This window comes from Cebus imitator, unplaced genomic scaffold, assembly GCF_001604975.1.
Source record: "Cebus imitator isolate Cc_AM_T3 unplaced genomic scaffold, Cebus_imitator-1.0 Scaffold163, whole genome shotgun sequence".
Taxonomy (NCBI): Eukaryota; Metazoa; Chordata; class Mammalia; order Primates; family Cebidae; genus Cebus; species Cebus imitator.
This window is the reverse complement of record NW_016107478.1, coordinates 2,263,461-2,280,488: the sequence shown is the minus strand read 5'-3', so window position 1 is coordinate 2,280,488 and position 17,028 is coordinate 2,263,461. Positions and strand designations below refer to the sequence as shown.

The following is a 17,028-nucleotide window of genomic DNA, read 5'->3' as shown; positions in this document are numbered from 1 at the left end:
AGTTGGGGACTATAGGCAGACTCCTTGGGATGATTCCCCATGAGGATTTTTACCCCATGCCTCAGTTGTATTTCATGTGCTCAACCTTGCCTTGAAAAATTTGATGAATGAACTAGAGGTGACAAGAGCCATTCATCAGGATAACAGCAAACATCATCCTAAAATTGAAGTTCTTCTAGAAAACAAAGATGACTTACACCATTCGCAGATCAATGTATCAAACCCTCATCTTTATGAACCTGTTCAGCTTGAGACAATCCTACAAGCCAAACTGTTTCATGGGGTTTTGGTCTGTGCCACATTTAATGCTCTGTCCAGCACCCAGTGTTTGGTCTATTCCACATTTAGTGCTCTGTCCAGCACCATCTATAGCTGAGCTATAAATTAACATAGCATAGTGGTGGGGGAAGAACTCAGGATTTGGACTTGAGTTTAAATCCTAACTCAGCTACTTAATAGTGGGCAATCTTAGGCAAGAGCCAAAGTTTCTTTTGAGTCTTGGTTTCTTCATCTGCTAAAGGGGCTTATGTTCTTCACAATGGTAACTGAGATAGTTTATGTTGAGTAACTAGCACAGAGACAGACGCTGAGTACTCAGCTTAAAACTCAGCTTTAAAAAAATCTAGATTCTGGCCGGGCACGGTGGCTCAAGCCTGTAATCCCAGCACTGTGGGAGGCCGAGGTGGGACCATCCTGGTCAACATGGTGAAACCCCGTCTCTACTAAAAATACAAAAAATTAGCTGGGCATGGTGGTGCATGCCTGTAATCCCAGCGACTCAGGAGGCTGGGGCAGGAGAATTGCCTAAACCCGGGAGGTGGAGGTTGCGGTGAGCCGAGATCGCGCCATTGCACTCCAGCCTGGGTAACAAGAGCGAAACTCCGTCTCAAAAAAAAAAAAAAAATCTAGATTCTAAAATAACATTAAGTTCAGCATCTGGCTCCACCATTTCCTGGCTATGTGACACTGCTGAGATTTCATAGCGATTCTCTATGTTATTTTCTTCATTTGAAAAATAAGGATAAAAATAGTGTCCACCTCATAGAGTTATTGTGTGAACAAAATAAAGTGATGTATGTGAAGCTCTTAGCACGCTGTATAGCACATAGAAAGTACTCAATAGATGCTAGATGCCATCAACATCACCATCACCATCACCATCATCATCACACATATCCAGTTAATGCTGGCTCCCCTATCTTGGATTTTCTACATTTAGCCTTTATATATAAGGTCATTGGTTGGGAGGTTTTGCTTTTTACTTTGTCCTCAGATGATTATTTTTCAATATGTGTCACAACAGCTTTGGAAGGTAAAAAAGAAAGAAAAAAAGCCTGCTGCTTTATTCTCTGGCTTGCCCCACCCCATAATCAAAATGGCTCCGTCTGGGCCTCACACCACTCATTGCCAAAAAAGAAGCTGTCTTAGAATCGCATGCAAATCAAAATAAGTGCCTCCCAGCTCCAGAGGAGGGCTGGACTGTAATCTTCAGTGAAGTAATTTTCTCCCTTTGAAAGCTTAGCCTGGCCACTGCACAGTTATAGAGATTCAGGTGCCAAGGGGCGTATGCCAGCTTTGCAGACATAGCCACCATGACACCCATGGGGGATATCAGGGGGAACCTTTCTAGGTCCCTCCATTGACAGCAGTACAAGCCACATTTGATCTTTCCATCTCCGTTCCATTTCCCCATCCACCCAGCTGAAAATATACTGATTGCAATTTCTTAGTGCCTTTCCAGACATTTGGAGAAGGGAGACCATGCAGGAATAGTTATGTCCATGGCTTTATTGTTTCCCCTCTGCCTTCATACAGTTGGAAAGCAAGAGTCCTGTCCCTCTTATCATCCTTGCAACCATTTTCACCAGCTGTTTTTTATTAGAAATACCCACACAGTTCTGAGTAAGTAGGGATGACATCTGTTGATAAGCTAAAGCCATATCACACCGTAGTAAGAGGAAACACACAGACTCAATCCCCGCAGGTGGAAGCTTCAGGGCCAATCTCAAACAACAGTTCTGTTTTAGCAATAAAGGAAAATATCTTCAATTATTTCACTTTTTTCCCCCTCCCTTCCCATCTGGGAGAATCACGTGTCTTTGAAAGATTGGGTCAAAAAGGGCAAAAAAGAACCAAAATAATATTATAATAGCTGGTATGGGAATGGCAGGTAATTTATACTTCACTGATGTGTTGCTGGAGCAATTTTAAGGGCGAAATGTTAGCTTTTGAGGAGATGAAAGAAAAATGAAAACATTTATTTGGTTAAATGGCTAAGTAAATAAACTGCCTATCAGACTTTCCCAGCTGTCAAGTCAGAGTAGCTTCTGTAACAATGGGGAATTGTTTGGTCTGCCTCCCTTAGTAACAATAGACATTGCCATAAATAATAAGTTGCTGTCACTTTTTAATACTGATCTTCGTAGTGGAAATGCAAGACATATATTACCTGATGGATCTCTAGTCTTCAAGGGAAAAGAAAGCTGAACCTCGGATGCTTTGGGAAGAAGAATCTTAAGAGACACACACACACACACACACAGAGAGAGAGAGAGACAGAGGAGGAAGGGAAGGAGGGGAAGAAAAGGAAAGAAAAGAAGAAACAAAACACAGAGTTAGGGGCCTTGGGTCTGATTTCTAGTTACAAAGCAGTAACCTTAGGCAAGCATTTATTCTTTCATATGGATACATACAGATAATTGCAATAGCTCTCTCCCTAAGTTGTCCAGGAATCAAATAATAATATGAATATGAAAGTGTTTTATAAGCTTTGAAAGTAAAGCACACGTATTTGGGATTATTATTACTGTTCTCTTTTTAAATACAACCAAACAACAGATCCTTAAAATAAAGAACCACAAAACAACAGAAAATGAACTATTTTATGGACAGAACTCAATGACAAATCCAACCTACATTTTTGGAGGGCACCGTGTCCCACTTCCTCAGACCTTTATGAAGAGACTCCCTGTTGAGGTCCTGTAGCTGGAAAGTGATTTCACTGGGTCAGGCAGAAGATGACCAGGGTCTGGCTAAGGGCAGTGTCAGCCAAGATGGAAAGGCAGGCATGGTGCCAAGAGATATTTAAAAGCTGAAATCAACAGAAGGTTAAGACATGGGAGGTGAGGAAGAGGACAAAAGGTAGGATGACACACAGGTTCCTGATGGTCACTGTGCTAAGGAACACAAAGTAGCATGTTTGAGCAGAAAGAAGGCAAGTTTACTCTGGAACCAGTTGAACTCAAGGTGCCCATGAGACTTCCAAGTAGAGATGGCAGTAGGCTGCTGGATACAACCTCTGAAGGTCAAAAGAGAAATCAAGGCTAGACATGGAAACTTCCACCTGGGTTTCAGCCACTGGAGTAGTGAGTGCAAGTAGAATACACTGATCATCTAACCAGAGGTTGGCAAACTCTCTATAAATATGTGTGCCTCGTGGGCCGTGTGGTTTCTACTGCAACTACTCTACCGTTGTAGCAGGAAAGCAGCAAAAGACAATGCATAAATGAATGGATGTAGCTATGTTCTAATAAGACTTTATTTACAAATATAGGCAGCTGCCAGAATTGGCTAACAGAATTAGATCAGGCGCACTTTTTCTAGAACCACTGCAGAAGGTAATCATGGTGCCTTTCACTTACTACTAATAATAAAATATATTTTAAAAGTACTAGCATCACCTAATTTAATCCTCACAGGAACACTCAGGTATTTTTATTATTCCCGTTTCACAAATATTACAGGCAAGGTAGAGAGTTTAACAACTTGCTAAAATCCTGAGCTTCACATGTAATAGCACTGGATTTGAATCTAGACCCAGATTAAATAAATCAAGCACACTCAAACAGAACCAGGACACCTGGGTTTTAATAGTATCACTTCAATTTAGACGTGTGATATGAGGCAGGTGGTTTCCTTTTCTGTAAGACAAGTTCCACAGGTCCTTCCAGCTCTGACATTTTAGGACTGTCTAACCTACCCAAAGTCACCCAGCTACAGCATGGAACCAATCCCCAAATAAGATCTTCCAGTGGCATCTTTCCCTCAGGCTGTCCCTATTCCCATCCAACAGAGAAGACAGAAACCCCTGCAATATGCTGACTTCATTAGGATCCCCAGAGACTATCAGCTCTAGATGCAACCTGCCCTCAGAGACCCGGAGCTTACTCAGAAAAGGTCTTCCTGCTTATGGTAGATAACTGGTGTCAGCAACTGCAGCGTCATCATCTGTTGTATAACAAGCTCATAAAAGATGATGTACATGTGCAAAACAGATCATTGACGCCCATCATTGTTGTTATTATTGATAGGGAAATAGAACGTTCATCAGAACATGCACAGCAGCCTCGAAACTCAGGTGGTACATCTCTGTATTCACCAAGTGGGTTTCAGCACCAAAGACCCCAGGAGCTAGAGCATTTGGCTGTGTCATTCCCTAAGGGATTATCATTAAATCCATTCTGTGTTTTGAAGACTTTTCTCCCCTAACACTCAAAGTGGTCAGAAAGCTTTGTTTTTCTTTTTGTTTAATATAATAAAAAGAAAGACTGCTAGCATTTAAGATACTTCATGTTATATGAGCTCACTTGTAACTCATATACAAGTATGAGATATACATGTATACCTCACAATCCCATGAGATAGATGTTAGGCACTCCACTTTGCAAATGAAGGAACTGAGGTCCAGACCGGTGAGATGCTTGCCTAAGTTCATATAGGAAGTTAGGAGGATTTCTGGGGTCTTTCTGGCTCCCCAAATCCATGCATTTTTCCTGAACCTACACACAGATTCAGATAGAATTTTGAGTTATTTTAGCCTTTTTCCACTCTGATTACCAGTACCTTTTTAATTTGTCAAGCCAAGGAATGTAAAACTCCCACTGAGCTAGTCCTAAGTGTTAGGGCTAAAAGACCGTGGGGCTGAATGTGCTGCCTGGGCAGGGTAATGCTGGGGGACTCAAGCTTTAGCTCACCTTCCAGCTTTTAGTCTGATCCCCAGCTTGGCTTGGCGCTTTTCTGATCCTAGGCCTCCAGGATGGGGCATGAGTGGGCTCGCTCAGCAAGCAGATTGCATGGCATACCGTTGACCTCTGGGGCCACCCTTGTCAGCATGCAGTGTCTTCACTCCACGAGGAAGACATATTGCTTTTGGCATACTTTTGTCAAATGTAGTCAATCTTTCCAAAAACAAATACAATAAACATTAACTGGGCAGAGAGTAATCAGCACAATTTAGGTAGCTTCCAAGAGTGTCTTGCTATAATGTGATATAGGAAACTATTTGCCCCTATACTTCACACCAAAGAAATGGGTCTGGGAGAAGGAAGCAAGGAAACAAGCACAGAAATGGGAGTCTGAACCCTGGGCTGCTCCCTGGCTCTCCACTGTCCCCTGTGTGGCTTTGGGAAAGCACGTCTTGTGTCTGTGACTTCAGTTTCTTCATGCAGAAAAGGAGCTGTGGGCATGAGCGCCCTTCCAACTTCAACCTTCTATGAGAGGGAACACGTGGTGGTGGAGGGGTAGTCGGCTTAAAAAGACCTGAGTATGTTTACATGAAATTCTAGAAAAAACAAACCTAGTCTATAGCGATCAAAAGCATAACAGGGCTGGCAGTGAGACAGAGAGTTGACTGAGAAGGCACAGGGAAATTTTGAGGGTGAAGAAATGCTCTATAGCTCACATGGGCAAATACATTTGTCAAATTCATTGAACTGTACATTTAAAATGGGTACGTTTCATTGTATGTAAATTATACCTCACTGAAATTGTTTTAAACATAGGACTAGGTAAAATCGTGGAGATGGAAAGTAGCTTAGACTAGGGCTGAGGATTTGGGGAGTAGAGAGTTATTGCTTCATGGGTACAGAGTTTCTATTTGCGGTGATGAGAGTTTTGGAAATGATGGTGATGGTTGCACAACATTGTGAGTGTACATAATGCTGCTGAATTGTACACTTAAATGTGGTTAAAATGGCAAAGATTATGTTGTTTATGATTCACCACAAAAAAAAAACCAAAAAAAAAAAAAAAAAAAAAAAAAAAAACATGTCCCAGCTCTGCTGTGTGCTGGCTGAGTAACTGAACAAGTCACCCAAGTGCAGGGAGCCTAGGTTTCTTCGCCGCAGAGTGAAGACAGGAGCACTGAAGGCACAGTCCTGGTGTGTAGCTCAAGTAAGATCATGTGACACTGGAAAGGCCATATATAGACTGTAAATGTTTCTGTAGAGATATACCATTATTACGCCAGTTCTGTGAGTCCACTTGGCTGCTGTGGTTGAGGACATAATTCGTGGTTAAAGGACATACAGAGTAATCTGCAAATGGTGGAAGTTTCTGTTATCCATAGGGCCCTGTAGCCAGGTTGTTTGGATTAACTCCACATTCATTCTGCACAATTTCCCCAAGCTGATCCAGCACTATTCTTATATTAATAACTGAGAGCCCATCTGCAATTGCACCTATGTGCTGTGAAGGAGAGGCCATTTGAAAAGGAACCCACAGGTGATTATTAGGCCTAAAGCCATTGTCTATAAAGGAAGGATAAGGCCACATTCCCAGATATAGGGGACCTAATGTTTTTGGAGTATCTCATATGTTTTAGACTCTGTGCTAGACAATCAGCATGCTTTCTCCTTTACAGAGGGGATTTCTAGCCTCATTTTACAGATGAGGAAACTGGTACCCACGTTAAGTACCCTTTACAGACTCCTAGGGCTCTTCAGTGGGTGATGGTAAGAAAGAAAATAGCAGCCTCTGACAGTCAGGTGCAGGTCCACCCCCCACAGCAAGGTCCTGACGTTCTCCTGTTGAACATCAACATTTCACATAACATCAGCATCAGACAAGCCCACTCAGTGACCACGATAGGTCAAGACAAAATCAAGACCACGTCATCATGGCTGAACACAGGCAAAACGTGAATATTGTCAAAATTGGAAAACTGATCAAACATTTTTCTATCCGGGTTTCATTCTTGCTTGGTTCTTCTTGCCTTCCAGATAAGAATTGTTATGATAATCACAGAATTACCCCCGCATGATGAGAGCAACCAATTCAGAGAAAAAACCCACTTTGTTGACCATCCCCAAAGTCACTCACCTTAAGCCCAAATCTTATGATACATTCTTTCTAACACGCTCTTCCAGAGATGTTCCTTCCTCTGCGGTGAGGAATAACCCAACATGTTCAATTACAGATGTGTCCCTGGTGTTCTTTGCAGCAGAGCATTGGCAGGAGGACGCTAAGCTAGGCCTGCACGACTTCAGACTCCGGTGCTTCTGGTCTTTCACTGCGCCTTCGAGAAAATAGGGCATTTCACTTACATAAAGGTTAGAGGGTAGATTTTGCTTTAGATTTTACTATATGGTTTCCATCTACTTTGTTATCTAAAAATAATGATACTAATGTGTCAGAATCATGTTAAAGTTCACAAGTATTTGCCAAATTCCCTGAAGAAGAGAACTGTTCATTGACTCGTTCGTATCTTCATTCTTTATCCCGTTAGTGGGTGCACCTCCCATCTTCATTCATAATTTGGGATACTGACATGCAAGGCCCAGAGGAGCTCAGTGTAGAACATGCAGGAGATGCCTTAGTAGGAGTGAAGACAGAGATTTGCATAGGCTCTGAAGTGTCCAGGAGCACAGTGGGTCATGTGCCCATGCAGAGTCCAGGAAGCCTTGATATTTTAACCAGGTCTTAAAGTATGAACTTCAGGAAAAAGGCTCTGAAGCCAGAAGGAAGTGCCTGAAGAAAGCCTCAGAGATGGGAAAATTCCAGGATGTGAAGGTGAACCCGAAGTAGGGTTTGGAAGGTAGGGTGTAAGAGGGAGTGGCAGTAGGTGAGTCTGGTTGGGAAGGTGAGCGTTACGTGCAGTCTTGAGGAATTTGCCTTTTCCTTTGAGTAACAAGGAGCCAGGAGGACTGTTTGAGGCAGGAGTCTGGCGTGGCCAAATCCATTTCAGAAAGATCATCCTGGCAGAGTCATAAAGAAATTTTTCTTAACATGATTTACATGACCTAAAGGTAGAGTTTTGATTCATGGTCCAGAAGGGGTATTTATTAGCTGTAATGGTCTACAAGACAAATGGGCCCTGTGTGCCTGGCGAGAGCACTTTGACTTGCCCTCTGGGTGATGGGGAGCCTCTGAAGGATTTGAAGCAGGGCAGAGATGTGGACAAATCTGCCAAAAAAAAAAAAAAAAAAAAAAAAAAAAAAAAAAAAAAAAAAAAAAAAAAAAAAAAAAAAAAAAAAAAAAAACAGCATGTTACGTTCATGTGTGGTTCCATTTAGGCTTTTTGGAATTTTGAAAACAGCTTAAAGACCCCATTATGACCTTGCCAGAGGCCAGGTTGGAAATTTCTGAATCAAATGATTCCTTAGCTCCCCTCTAACTCTGACAGCCTAAGATTCCGTAACGAGGAAGGTAGAGCTATTGCCAAAACGTATAATGCATCACAGTGTCAGACTTTGGGATTATCTGCTGCTTGGGGTTTTCCACACCACTGCTCCCCTTCATTAGTGGGGATAATTGAGAGTTGACTGTAGTCGTTACTGCTGTTGTGATGGGTATTTGAAGCTAAATTCCAGCAAGCAGGAGATGTGCGAATATTTATCTCAGCTGCAGAAAGTTAATGCAGTGTGGCATTAATTACCCTGTCTGAGCCTGCTGTCTTTTTCTGTTTTTAGGTGTCTTTTCAGTTGGATAAATTAGTTTCCAAAATTAGAATAGAGCAAATTGTAGGGTGAGATCAAGGCAGCCTGACTTCCTGGGGCATCCAGAAAGAAGAACAGGCTGAGAACGTCTACCCAGGAAACATTAAGATGTGTCCTTGAAGCCCAGCACAGGCAAAAGAAAATGTTTTTCCCCAGTAGTTGTACTTAACTATTTTTGACTCCACCCACCACACTCCTAGAACACAAACACAGAATAAAGTGACATGTTTAGCCTTACAAGAGGTATTTGAAATAGTTCAAGACACTGGAAAGGAATAGATTTGGTGTTTAATAAATCTATAGATTTTGCTACAATTGATTTTGAGAGAATAAAGTCAAATTGGAGTGTATTTAGAACAAAGGGATCAAAACTGTGAGGAAACTAGAAATAGCATTATACAGTAGTCATTCAGTAATTCAACAGACTCACTGAGGACCTACTGTGCTAGGTTCATATTTGTAAAATGGCAGAAGGAACTGGCAAGTGGTAACCTAGAGTAGGACATGGAAGAACGGACTTCCGTACTTTTCTGTCATCAGACTTTTGGGAGAAGGATTATACTTACTTACATTTCCAAGGGCAGTATAACATCTGTGAGTGGAAGACGTGGAGGGACAAATTGGCACCCTGTTACGCTGCAGAATAGGGTGCCTCCAAGGAAAGAGGTTCCTTTTCCCTGGAAGAACACAAACATAACAAGTTCTAGAGTAACCAGAAACTGGATCTGATGGCAGGAGTCCTGGGTTCTGTTCTTGGCATGGTTAGTAAGTAACCCTGTGACTCTGAAGAAACAAAAGCTATCTTCACAGGACTTCAGATTCCTCATATGTACAATGATGGGCCACGACAACCTTATCTTCTAGGCCATTCCACTTTACAGTAGAAAGCAAGCAATATGATACACTACACTCGAGAGACAGCACAATAACCTTAAGATCACACAACATCTCTGAACTTCAGTTTTTACCTTCAAAGTGAGGATTGAAAAAATAAAAGCTACCCCCAGGACTATTAGGCAGATAAATAAGACATGAGGTGCTTTGTAAACTCTGAAGCACCTACAGATGGAAGGATTGGTCTCTCTCTCTCTCTCTCTCTCTCTCTGTCTCTCTCTTCTCTCTGTCTCTATTTAATGGTTGCTGTTGTAAAAGACTAGAAAAAGCACTGGACCCTGGACCCTGTTTTCAGTTCTCATGTTTCCAGACATACTAGCTGTGTGACCATGGGCAAATTATTTAACATCACTGTACTTAATTTCACCTTTGCAAAAGAGATAAAGCATTCGCCTTACAAGGCTGCTACGATGAGATAAAAAAACAATGTACTTGAAAATACCTAACATGGCACCAGACACATGGTAGGGGCTCACAGAATGGCAATTCATTTTGAAGTTTCAAGAAAATAAACAAATAATAAGAACCTATATGACATGGCAAGAGACAAGCTAATATATAAAATATGGCAAAATTAGGATTTTATTGTACCCATTTAATTCTGGCACAAACCTCCAAGAGTGACAGCATAAAGGTCAATTTTAACAGAAGGTTCTGTGCATGCTTGAAACAACAGTATCCATCAAATCTGCCTGGCCAGTGCACAATGATCCATCTCAACATCAGCTGAAGTCTAACGTGGTTTAAGTAGGGCTGAACACTTTCCTACCTAGGCGTGGATTGCAGGTTTGCTGCATTACATGCTGGTGAAAAATCCCTGTATGTGCTTCAGGACAGCCCCCTGGGAGCAGGCAAATGATTGGCCAAAGCTGAGGGCCCAGACTGAAGGGAAACAAGTCCAGAGTCGTGTAATTAAGAGCGAAAGACAAAGTTGCTGTTTCTTTGCTCAATAGTGCACCCAGGCATCACTGCTTGTAGAAGAACAATTTGAAATAGAATTTCAGGGTTCTCAAGTGGACATTTATGAAAATGTGTTGGAAAAATGTCCACTTGACTCATGGTAATTGTTAGTATTTTCTGAAGCTCTGTGACTACCAAGCATTGTGCTAGATACTTTACATATGTAATCTGCAATTCCCTCAACAGCCCCATAGGTTAAACAGTATTATTCCTATTTTGTGGTTGGAGAAACCAAGACTCAGAAAGGATAAGCATCTTGTCCACATGACACGGCTTTTCTAACTCTCCCTACCATACCATGCTACTACCCTAACAGGGCAATCAGTCCCAACTTGAAAACGAAAGGCAGAATGGAGTGCGTAGTTATTTTGGATGATAAAAATGTTGCCAAAATAATATGCACCCTGATCAAATACTCCAAAAATAACCTAAGGTCATCCATCATGAGCTGTCACTTTTCTGTTTAATCTTAAACCCCCTTTCCCAAAGCTGTCTCAGAAAATCCACGCAAGTGGAAAGGGCAGGCCTCACTTTGTTCCTTTATCCACAGGAGCCGGAGCCTCTCTACGCACAGATCAACAGACCTAAGAAATAACATCGATGCGAGCTCGTGGCGGGTGCTCAAAACTGGCATGGACATCAGCATCACGACAGGCTCTCTTGTATTCTTTCACCTCATCCCACAAGAAATTCATGATTGCCCAGTGGAACTCGCTCAGAAGAGGGAGCTAAGCGTTTTTAGCAACTAATGGCAGATATCTATGGCAGCACACAAAAAAAGTAGGAAAAGATCCACCCAACATTAAATCACAAATCAAGCAAATGCTTACCCAACAAATATTTGAGCTCTCGTAGCTGGGTTTAAGATTACCCACTGTGCAAAATCATTAATTCTTTTTTTATTTCTCTACCTGTTGACCACGGTAGAGATACCAAATTTGGAGTGACAGGCATCAGAGGATTACAACAGGGTTGGAACTGACTTCTTTAAACAAAAATGAGGGTCTTCTGTGATCACAATATCATCATCCATAAGTCTTTTGACATAGGATGATGTGTTTTTGTCACTCCGTGGAGCCTGGTCTGCCATTTTTTCCCCTTTCCTTTCTTTGTCATGTTTGAAAATTAATGTGTACAAATTTTTGTATTGCTTTTGACTTTTTTTTAGAAATGGGTGAAGAAATCTAACTGGGGAGAAAAAAACACCTCAATGAAATGAATTAACTTGAAATTACAAGACAAATAAGTGGTTGATTATTCATTATGATCAAGAATGTTGCCAAAACAACCCTTTAGCTATTCTGCATCCTGGTGAAGAAAGACAGCTTTCAGTTTGAACCTTCATCCTGTGAGTAGGAAAAGACATCAGATCCCATTGATGAGAAAGATGAAAAATGCATCTGATTTCCTAAGAAGCTCTAAACTCTAAGTACAATAAAATATTTTTTATTTTTCCGATATCTTGCTGCTGTGATGCTATGCAGACAAGTGTCTTCTCCACGTGCCATTTTCAAAGAAAAGTCATTTGCCAAATAATTCTGGTAATGTGGTTTTGGATCTTAAAAACCAACTTTCTAATGGAACAATGGTGGCATAAATATTCAGAATAACAAACTGATTCCGTGGTCCAGATGGTTCATCTCTATCTCTTTTTGTACATCAGAAAATTCAAATGGGATTTTTATTTTATAACTTGAAAAAAAAAAACACCTTACCATTAAACTCTTTAAATATTTAAGGGAAATGGCTTTAAGGAGTTCTAATGAAAAAAAAATTGTCATTTTTTTTTTGTAAATATAAATGGTAATGAAAATGCTTTTTAATAATGCCATTACACTGTAGAGAAGGTAGCAGATTGAGTGCAAGGTGTGACAAACTTGATGGATGGGGCTCACTTTCCAGATATTATTCTGGAGCATATGGTAGGAAGCTGGAGTGCAGGGACAGCTGGCAGGAGCAGTTGGCCAATCAGCAGCTAGTGAACGGGAAGGGAGCGCGTGACTCTGTCATCTAGTCTTTCCACAAGAGTTCCCGCCCTACAAGCAACACAAGAAAAAGACAATTCACATTCTGAAGAATTCAGATTCTGAAACACTCCCACCTCCCCACTCCCACCTACCCCCATATAAATCACTGGACTGTTTGTATGTGAAACAGAAGAGGCTAAGCTTCCTTTTTTTACACTTATGAGACAAAAAGTGCAGTGTTCGGTTCGTATGTTTAGCACATGATTTTCATAAAGAATCTATATATTTTTGCCCTACAGAGAATTGTTATACAGGTCAAATGTGTTTTCCTGATGTTCCTATGCAGTTATAGTATGTTGAATTTAGTGTTTTAACACTAAGAAGAAAACTTCTAAGATTCATGTGATTAATTGGATTTGGGGATAATTATTATTACTTGGTTTTGAGATTTGAAAAGTAGAATTTCCACTGATATGATTAATTTGAATAGGCCTGTATTTGGTTCTTTGTATCAATAGAAACTAAAATGATTTGGAAGATTGATTTGAAAATGATTGCATAATTGTTCACAAAGAGAAAAGTGATACATCAAGGTAATGGTTCTCATTTAAAGCCCACATTTTACACTATCAGGTCACAGGAGTCTAATTTTTTTTTTTCAGTTAGATAAACTGACCAAATGTCTGTTCAAGAATATATGTAAATGTCATCCTAATGTGGAAGGTCCGAAGAACCAGAAAAGTGAGAAGGGCTGTTTACCTCCCTCTGTAGCTATCACCTGTTGGTCCGCGGGGTTTCTCGAGGAATGAGCAAACATTTTATGATTAGGTAACCCATTCACATGAAGGGGAAGATGGGAAAGGTTTGATGACCAGTTCAATTGTGTTTTCTGGGGATCTGGTAAGATAGGCAGTTCCCGTGGGAAATTGCTTCAATTTCTTTGTTGTCCATGATTTGATTCTAAACAAGTGGTGCTATCTTCTCCCTCAATATGGCTGTCTTGAATTTGTCTTGCAGTATCACACCGTTATACCAGTTCTTTGGGTTGCTTCTGACACATTCAAAGTGAACTCTGGCTGATGTTGCTGTTTCAGGTATACCATCTGGATTTACTTTTCTAGTAGAAGGTGAAAGTCCAGAGGACTTGTCCTCCTTCATTGAACATGATTGAAACTATAACTGGCTGTGAACTTAAAGAAGATGCCCAAGTGATGCATTAAAGCGAGGGAAATAAAGTCAAGATTTTTAAACTGCCATTCCCTATTCTCATTGGCAGAATTCTGATTGTTTTTCCAAGCACTGTTTGGTGAGCCCGGAACCAGCGTATCCTGTCCCAGGAATACAGTGAAATTTCCAAGCAAGAGCTGAGGTGCCAATACTAAAAGACCATGGGGAGTCTGCACAGTTCTGGTTAAATCAATAAAAAATCCATGTGTACAACTGTTAATTCCTCATCCTCCACTAGCACTAAATTTGTCACTTTAAATTTTGAAACCAGGGAAACGCCACCTGTCATTCTGTCCCCATTCTCCATAGCTCTTCAATCTTTACATGCCGCAAGACTTTTTTGATAGCTTGTATTCATCCCAGTGTCTCCTGAAACCCCATTATGTAATGTACCGGGCACCTTCTTTTAAACAAATGTTTACTCTGTGGGTTTGGTTCATTTCAATTTCTGCGTTCTGACACATATTTTTTTAATAAAGATGAGAAAGAGAAAATGACTGTTGCAGTACATTTCTAGACCTACTTTAACTTTACCTCAGATGACAGTTTGTTAACATATATGGACACATTATTTTTAACTTTATGTACAATGCATTCAACAGAACAGCAAAATTTTTAGAAATTTTCCATTAATTTCTGTAACACACCATGTAAAACTGTTACAAATAAACATGTTTGAGAACAACACCTTAGCCTGGCTTTATTCTACAAGATTCCACTGGATATTCAGGCTTGGACTGGAAGAGGAAATTGCTCTACCTAAGATTCCATCTGGCCAAGTGACAGCCTCTGTTTTCCTGGCCGTGGGCTAAAAAGAGCAAGCTTCATTGAGGAGTAAGGTCAGTTTGTCAGCCTTCAGTTGAATTAAAGTGCTTGCTATGCTTGGAAAAGCAGCCACAGACAGGAAGGAGGATGTTGTCAGAAGAAAAGCAAACCCTGTGTAGATGTATTTGGACCACATTTAGCATGGGACTTTCAAAACTGGGAAAGACTCCGGGATTAGCCCATTTTGTCTTCCCCTAAAACAAAACAAAAAAGCCTATTAAACTATTGATTAGAAAACCGAGATTAATCTAGACTGTCAAAAAGTTCCCCATCGTTCATTTTAAGGTCATCTGTTTAAGGGACTCAAGAAGGAATCATTTATCTTTCTTTACATTCCCCTCAAACTCCACACCAAAATAAAAAGGTCTGGATTGTATGTATTGAAGAACACAAACAAATGAATATATGTGGGTGCTGTATACATATGTTTGAGTGTCTGTGTGTGATTTTTATTTCCGTTTGTAACTAAATCAAATAGCCAGATTATAATTAGGTCATTGAGATGCAAAAAATCACCACTGTTTAAGAATCGTTTTGTTAATGATTGCATAAACACAAGCCCTCAATCTGGCCTTGTTTTAAAGAAGGTATTAAACAGATGTTATTGCTAACATTGAGAAAATGGGCTTAGATTCTAGCAAAGTAAATTTGGAGCAGATTGAAGAAACAACTTCCATACAGTAAGAAATGCTAACATCCTGGACTGAATTGTTAGAAAATGTTGCACACGTTTTTGTTTTCGTTTTGTTTTGTTTCATTTTGGTTGAGACAGGATCTCACTCTGTTGCCCAGGCTGGAATGCAGCGGTGTGATCTTGGTTCATTGCAACCTCTGACTCCTCGGCTCAAGCAATCCTCTCGCCTCAGCCCTCCAAGTGGCTGGAACTACAAGCATGCACACCCAGCTAATTTTTGTAATTTTTGTAGAGATGGGGTTTCACCATATTGCCCAGACTGGTCTTGAATTCCCGAGGTCAACTGGTCCACACGTCTCTGCCTCCCAAAGTGCTAGAATTACAGGCCAGAGACAACACAGCAGGCCGGAAGTATTTCTTAATAAAAACAGTGACTTGCACGTGTTGAACAACTAGTATGTGCCATGCAGCTGCTGGCTGCTCTGTGTCCATTGCCCCCGCCAATTTTCTAAACAACCTGGAAGGGTTAAATATCATCCCAATTTATAGATAAAGACATTGAAATTCAGACATATTAAGTAACTTCCCCAGTCAGCAAATGGCAGAGTTGATATTTGAATATTGGCCTCTTTACTCATAATTGAGTTTAATTTTAAAATAATTGGATATTCACTGTTTGAAATAGTTCTACAGAATTTTATTAACCTAATACTTCTACATTGACTTTCTATGTCTCTTCTCAGATTGCTAGCGGATCTTTGGTAATAAGTTAGATTTTTAAGTTCCATTCAAAGTAAAAATAAAAATCCATTAGATGTTACTATCTTACACTGCTAAATACATAGTTCCATCTTTAACTGGTACCTTTCAAAGCTTGTGTGTCTGAGTGATAACAAATAAACTTTTTATAGAACTCATTGAAGTTTAGCTGAAACCAAGCCCTGGGGATTTACTTTGCCAACCTAAATGAATCTTAAAGAAGTGACAAATTAAAAGGTGTCCTATTTAACTGCTAGGTGGATGCCAAAATAAATCAGGCAGACATATCTGCTTTCATTTTGTGCTTGAGAGTAAGCCCTTGTTGTTTTGACAGTAAATGTTTTTTGTTTTACTCAGAATGACAGTCGGAAAAACGCCTAGAATAAAAACAGGTTTCACTGAAATCAACCTTCAAAGCTTTGAAAGCTTTTAAAAGATGTTTAAATTCAAGGGAAATGTGAGCAACGGTACCTGGAAAATTAAAAAGAGAGAGAGAGTGTGTAAACAGATATAAATGGCTTTCCCAGCCATTAGTGACCAGTCTCGGTATGTATGTGAAAATGGGAATAATCCCTGCCACCGCTGTGCGCCTGCTTTGTCCCTGCCGCTCATTTCCTAGTTATCATTTCCAAATCTTTACATGAACCCCAAGAGGCAAAGAATATGCTCTCCATTTCACAGGTTAGGAAACTGAAACTCAGATATGTTTCACAACAGCTATCAATTAACAGAGCCAAAGATGTCACCCAGAGGCTGTCACAGTTTCCGGGGTTGGATTCCCGGCCTCTGTCTTCTAGTCCATGATGCTTCTTTCTGACAGGTCTTCTGCGAAGTGAAATTGCTCATATACCCTCTAAAAATACTTGAGCCCTTCTGCATTCATTTCCCTGTTGTGTCTATTATATTAAAAAAAAATCACACCATGCCTTACCTTGACTGATTCAGTACAGAAACTGATTCTTATGTAAAATGACTGTAGTTATTTTAAAACAAAGGAAATATCTGGTTTTATTCTCAAGAATAGCTCTAACTCAATCCAATGAATATT

The 17,028-nt window shown here is 40.4% G+C and overlaps 1 protein-coding gene across 13 annotated transcripts in view; it reads left to right on the top strand.

Moving 5' to 3' along the window:
- DAB1 (DAB adaptor protein 1) overlaps positions 1-14,449 on the top strand; it is a 902,516-nt gene extending 888,067 nt beyond the window's left edge. For all 13 annotated transcript variants that reach the window (XM_037744064.1, XM_037744058.1, XM_037744061.1 and 10 more), the window contains one exon: positions 11,119-14,449. Coding sequence is in view for 1 of the 13 variants with exons in the window: in XM_037744063.1 (XP_037599991.1) it covers positions 11,119-11,163 (45 nt within the window). In the remaining 12 variants the exon portion in view is untranslated. The remainder of the gene's footprint in view (positions 1-11,118) is intronic.
- The last annotated feature ends 2,579 nt before the right edge of the window (positions 14,450-17,028 follow it).